Here is a 6933-nt window from a genome sequence, read left to right as displayed (position 1 = left end):
AATAGCCCTGCAACTATTTACTGCACTAAGGTGGAAAGCAGTGCTCTACGATAGCTATGACTACAGAATATATGATGGTGTCGCTATAAATAAAGGGTAATATATTCAAAGAGATTAAAATTAATTGGTTATCTGATCTATAATTGTTTTATAGATCAAAGCTAGAACATCTTGACATTATTCCTTCATATCCATCACTGTTTAGTTTCCAAACGTCACGCATAGATGGCGTGATTTGCAGCAAATTCGTCTCCACATGCCGTATAGTTTGCCTAATCCTGCGTATAGATGGCGTGAGTTGGTCTGAAGTTAGAGTGTTTGGTCGTACCGTGTGAGTTGGGCTCGGGCAAGTGCTCGCGCGCACCAGGTGCATGACGGTGGTGCGGCGAGCGGCAGCCCGAGCGCGCCCAGCGTCACCGAGCTGTGCAGGAACCGGCCCTGGTAGATCAGCCGCAGGATCTCCGCGCGGGACACGCATTCGGTCGCCCAGTCCGCTGGAATACACAACGATGTACACTTAGTTACAACACAAGTAAACGAATCGAGTGTCATTGGAGGGATAGCGTCGTTATAATCTTATTAATGTCAGAGAAGTTCATGAAATCATTTTGGGAAACTATTCGGATATAATGAATATAATTAATTTAGGAAGGAGGCTGCTTTACGCTGAGACCAACTGAGCTCTGAATAAAATTATTATTTTCTTAAAATTCAGTTACATTTCGTGCGTAAATAAACAATCTACATAATAATGGATTAGCTCTTCTAAAAAGTTCAAGAAACTGTTCCGCGACTGCATGGTTTATTTCTTTCATATTTACTCACTAAAATCTTTATAGGGGAAAATTAGTTCTAGACTAATTCTCTGTGCGGAAGGTGTTTATACAAACATGGTATTAAATCCTTATCAAAATAAGTACGTCAATTGTTACTAACTACATGCATATTTTAAACAAAATTGATCTCTTAAATATAGTTTATAATTCAAAAAATATGATTTAAAACATGAAAAATTCATTAAATAAAACTTAAAAAGCACAAAACAAAACTTATCAACAAATGCCCCCAGAGAGATTTGAACTCTCGACCCCTGGTTTACAAGACCAGTGCTCTAACCCCTGAGCTATGGAGGCTGACAGTTGCACACCCGTAAATGTTGATACCTATTGACGGCGCGTAAGTTTACACACACTACAATGAATAAACAACACGAACACAATTATCTTGTAGACACACACGTCGTCTGAATAACATGTAGTTACGACATAACAGCAACTAGATGGCGCTGTAATAAACATTTCGTAAGTGTATTAGAAATTTGTTAGATTAATAAACAATAATGTTGCTTCATAAATTTAAATAATTAATTATCGATAATCCGGTGTGTTTTTAAGTTTCAAAGTTATATTCTTTGATGAGAAATCCTTACAGGTACGTTATAAATGTGTGGTCAATCGTGATTCAGGGCATTAATTTAGCGCCGCGTGTAAACCTAACGGTGGTAATGGCAGGCGGGGCTACACTGCCACTATCGCGTGATTTCTGACACTAATAGGTACCTTAGCTCGGGTGTAAGCGTAACTAAACCATGTAAGAAAAGTATGGCCGGATATTAATATACATATAGATTTCAAAAAATAAAGAAACATTTGCGAGTAATGTTCCACTTTTACGTAAAATTGGATACTTATTTTTTTTTTGGTCTACTGTTTAAAAAAGAATCAATACATAAAAAAGTTTAGAAAGAAAGAAATTATGTAAGCAACGAAATACAAAAATAACCATCATGTTTAATATGAAAGTACCAACTCTACCAACTACCAACGTTCACTAAACAACCCAGTACCGTCAATTTTGGTATATACGACAGCAGTGGTTGACCTAACAAGGAGTACGAGGCAAGTAAATCACCGGCCACCAGGAGGCGCCACTATCAACGCAGACGTATAGCCACAATAATTCGTGAACGAAACACGAACACATTGTGCTGTGTTCGGGCGACGATAAATATACTACCTAGTACTAGTGCCTAGTACCTATCACCAGTATTTACGTGCCAGATAAACTAAGACATTTTATTGAGACCTTACTTGGAATCTTTTCTAGTTTGTTGGTATTTATTTAATGTAACTTCATTTGAGTTGGTCATGCGATCGTTTTATCTATTTTGCAGTCGTTATTTTAAGTTTTAGTAAGGGTTAATTAAATTAAACGAAGTACGGCACTATGGAAAGGTATTTCTTTATTATTTAAGGAATTTCTTCATCTAATGCTTCTAAATATTGATGCTTGATGCTATTGTATTAAAGTACGTTTTGATAAAAAAAAATATTAGTCAAAATATTTGCAAAAATTGCTACCCACTTTATGTTCACGTATTCCCAGATGTATTCCCAGATTAAACACTTTAGAACAAAAACAATGGTACTTCCCAATAGAAAAAAAGAATGAATTCACCACTTAAACAATACAATTAAGATAATTTGTTAATTGCAGCAATTACATGGCACGGCAGACATGTTGTCATCTATCCGGGCGCGGTAACTGACCTCACTTAACGATGGCGACGAACATTTTGCACTTCGTTATCTTTTTTATAACTGTAATGGCCATAATATGCTGTCTACGCACTAGCAGACACCATGTGCTGTTGCCGTGCATAATATAAAGAACGATCGCGATAGTGTAAAAAAAAGATCGAAGCGGTTGTAACATGATTTCGCAAAATATTCGAAATTATTGGGCACGTCAATTAATACCAAAAATTTATATGCATAGAAAAAATAAATAGAACTGTGAACATACACAAACAATTTTTTTATTCAAATTGAACTTTAATATTGCTTCACCTAATACAGACTTTAAATAAACCTAATTTCACACAGAATTCTTAGCTCTCCACACTCTCGTATGGTAAGCTATTCAAAAATACTATAAGAAGAGGCCTTTGCCCATTCTGCAGTGGGACAGAATTTAGCATAGTGCGGCGCGCACCGAGTTACTTACGCAAACGCATGTAACGAAACCATAGCGCGATCTAATTCGACGCCAACGCCATCTAGTTACAAAACTGGAAGCTTTAGAAATGCTGATGTAATTTATTTTAAAAAAAATATTTATTTTTATATATTAAGATTGGCAATTAATAGAATGAAAAACGAAAAATTTTTTCACACTGAAACTAGGCTACAAAATAAAGTATTAGCTGCCAAACATACGACTGAAATACAGCGTAGCTGGAGCCGTTTCACTGAATATAATCTACGATATAGCGGATCAAGCTAAAGTGGCTGTTGCGTACATAGTGTGTTGGTAGGTAATATAATGGTTCGTAAAAAAAGGTTTCTTTAATTTTTATATTTCAATGTTTAAAATTTATTTTTATTTCCGTAATTTTAAACGTTTACCTAAAGAACTCTACTTATTAATGTTTTTACTTATTTTGTTTGATTTGATTGCTTTTCAATAGTTTATTTCCTTATACAAAGAATAATAATAATATCTTCTCTCACACGTGTGAAGTACAATTTCCTGAAAACGATACTCAAGAAATTAAGTATACTCTAATCATACAAAATAGCCAACAAATGTACAGCTTGAAAACCTAAAAAGAAAACGTGTTATTTCTGTTTGAAGTATTTCGTATTGGCGAGCGGGCGATATCCGATTTAATATTACAAAAGTAACACTCGACGCGTTTCCGTAACACACAAGTACGTACTTAAATATCTTTTATGAAACATGCGACAAAAGGAACCGACAAAAATATCATAAAATTACCATAAGTTCGAGACATTTACGTGCAGGAAGATATATGTATATGTTCTCTTGTTTGTAGGGTTAGTGACATGGGGTTTTGATAGTATGACAGAATTAAGTAGCTCATAAAACAATGCTTGAAGAAGGAGCTCGTGGCTAAGCTACAACTGCACAAGTTCATCAATCACAGGTTAAGCCACGGTCGATACGGTTGGTCCGAGGATGGGTGACCAGACCATCTATGACGTATTGTTAGTATGATAAAAACAATCTCGACATCTAACTATTCACTCATAGTTTGTATTACGAGTCCTTATAGTTTCGGATTTTGTGACAAGCCTTGCAATCTTTTTCTACGAGTTTATCTTTTACGTTGATATTTTATATAGATACTTAGACAAATCAGTGCATAAAATAAATAAACATTAATCACTTCCACATACAACTACGCTCGCATATTGCATGACGTACAAAATATTTTTCTTGTTTCTGTAAAACAGTGATTATTTTATTTACTCTCGACCTTCCTTTGAGGTCACAAATACTTTTAATGATTGGTATTAGTCCCGTACGCTTTGTTTACTATTACGAATGTTTATAATGAGCGGAATTCATTACTTATTGTTTAATACCGGTAACAAGGACAAATATATTTAGGACAAGAACACTTGCTTGCTTTAAAATATTTTAAGAAATATTTGGGTAAATATGCCTACTTTAAAGTTTGTGGATTATTATTGAAATTCATCATTGGCCTAGCCTTTTCCCAACTATGTTGGGGTCGGCTACCAGTCCAACCGGTTTCAGCTAAGTACCAGTGTTTACAAGGAGCGACTGCCTATCTGACCTCCTCAACCCAGTTACCTGGGCAACACGATACCCCTTGGTTAGACTGGCTGTCAGACTTTTTCAAGCTTCTGACTACCTGTAACGACTGTCAAAGATGTAGGAATAACAGCCGGGACCCACAATTTTACGTGCCTTCCGAAACACGGAGGAACTCGTTATGACAAAGATGGTCACCCATCTACAGACCAACCGCATCAAGCATAGCTTAACCTGTGATCGAATCACTTATGCGGTTATAGGTTAGCCACGAGCTCTCGATTATTATTGAAATTGTTGTTTAAATTAATTGAACGGATTTTATCGCGGTTTAATTTTGGATTTTAGTTCCCGACGTTTTGACACCTTTGCAGGTATCACGGTTACGGGCAGAAGTAGAAGACAGTAGTTTTATTTCAATGTCTAACATTCGCGTAGAAACCACTTTTTTCTATACAACCTACATTAGCGTATTCAATAACTTAAAGAATATTATAAAATAAATAGGCCATCAGTTAATAACTAACTATGACATTTGATAACTACTAGAAGTTATCTCGATGCTTTCTTGTCAGTCTGGACTATTTCAATGTTCCTATTACCACAGAAAACTGAACATTACTGAACCATTATAGAAGACTATAATAAACTGGTTGTTTGTATAGGTACAGTAAAAAAAAAAAAACGAACTTTGAACTGAATAAATCACTTGACGATCCTGAGGCTAGTTCAGTCCAGGTGTCCAAGAGGCTCAAGTGCTTAACTCTGTACATTCCTTATAGCCTGGTACTTTCTCTGTATGTTGCCAACTAAATTGCGGGACCCGAGAAGACGACCAATTAACAAAGACTTGATTGGATGGAGATCTACAGACGCGTGTGTAGGTACGTACTGCCTTTTGTCAAACTGTTAACTTGGATTTGCATTTCACATTAGAACTTGGAGATTATCTGATGAAAGGTACTAACTATGCATGCATATGACTATACATTTTGAATACCTACAGTCAGCAGAAAAGGAAAATTCACTGCTTAAATAATAAGTTCGCTTTTATGGGTAAGTTTCATAAGATTGAGATATAGTTAGTTAGTTAACTACGAATTTTTGTTTTTTTTTTGTAGTTGATGAATTTGTCTGTTCTCTAGGTCTCTATCTCTACGACGAAGCGAGATACTACTCTACGACTTCTTTTACTTCAACTGCGAGTTTTAATTTACCAAATTGTGGTTCTGGTGGTTATGAAATTTTGTTGCTGGCAGTACAATACATGTTAGTAATTAATATGTATTTGAATGAGCTCAAAGTTCCTGCAGAAGGTTTGTTTGACAGACACTTAAACCGTCAGTAGCACTTAAGCCTTGTGAATACTCTTATTAGCTAAAGTGTTTATTGTTAGTGTTTGTTCGGCCAAAGAGGTCACACGCCTTTATAATCGGATAATTTACGGCCACGTCAATTTACGAAGAGAATTGCAGTGTTTCGAACATGGCTAGACTAAGATTTTTTTCCTGATATACAGGTCTTTACCTGTGCGTCAGGTGTCTACTAACGTTTTAACGTCCAGGCTACCGCCAAGTATAGCTGGACCGGCTCGGATTGGATTCAAAAGGCGGAGGACCGGGTATTGTGACGCAATTTGGGAGAGTTATGTCCAGAATGAATAGGCTGAATGATTGATTTATTGACACCGCCTCGTCTAAAAGAAATGTATGATCTGGGCCTTCAAAAAGTAAGACTATTGCAGATGTGACAGACAGACGGCACGCTATACTGCGTGGAACGACGTTTCTCTACCACAATTTCTAAATATGTATTGCGAAAGGAGGTGACTCGACACATCTTGTTTGTAGGACAGCAAACAATAGCTTTTCTAACATATTTACTCTGTTAATAACATAAACGTACATAGAAGTTTAACGACTTTACAAGACTAATAAAGATGACTGTTAACGTTATAACGCCTTTATCCAGTTAGACCTAGTTTACGCGTTAACCGCGTCATGCGCAAGTTGTCGACAATTGACGATTGCTTGCAGTTTGCGTACATATGTGACGGATAGCAGATACAGATTCTAACGAAACTTTCCAGAGGGCAGCACCGAGCCAGCGATGGAGAGGCGAGGTTCCGGCTACGTGGAGACAGTTTCTTTTACGTCTGTATGTATTTCATACATACCGATGAAAAAAGGCGCAAGCTGCGCATAACGTGCAGTACTTCGCGAACAGTAGGCCTTAGTTTAAAATTACGATAAAACCGTGTCAAAAGTTAGCCAAGGGATTGCATTTTTTTTTTGCAATGACACAATTATCACGCGCTTTTCATTGCTAATACCACCTATAGATAACCTA

The 6933-nt window shown here is 36.5% G+C and overlaps 1 protein-coding gene and 1 non-coding gene across 2 annotated transcripts in view; both read right to left on the bottom strand.

Annotated features, from left to right (window-relative positions):
• Positions 1–253: 253 nt before the first annotated feature.
• LOC113500069 (ubiquitin-like protein 3) overlaps positions 254–6933 on the bottom strand; it is a 141928-nt gene continuing 135248 nt past the window's right edge. The window contains 3 exon segments of the mRNA XM_026880739.1: positions 254–361; positions 364–387; positions 390–494. Coding sequence (XP_026736540.1) covers positions 273–361; positions 364–387; positions 390–494 — 218 coding nt within the window. The 3' untranslated portion in view covers positions 254–272.
• On the bottom strand, positions 1061–1133 carry Trnat-ugu. Its single transcript has one exon. It is a non-coding gene; the product is annotated as a tRNA-Thr (tRNA).

This window comes from Trichoplusia ni, chromosome 13 (assembly GCF_003590095.1).
Source record: "Trichoplusia ni isolate ovarian cell line Hi5 chromosome 13, tn1, whole genome shotgun sequence".
NCBI lineage: Eukaryota > Metazoa > Arthropoda > Insecta > Lepidoptera > Noctuidae > Trichoplusia > Trichoplusia ni.
The sequence above is the reverse complement of the archived record's forward strand: the minus strand, read 5'-3'. Positions and strand labels throughout refer to the sequence as shown.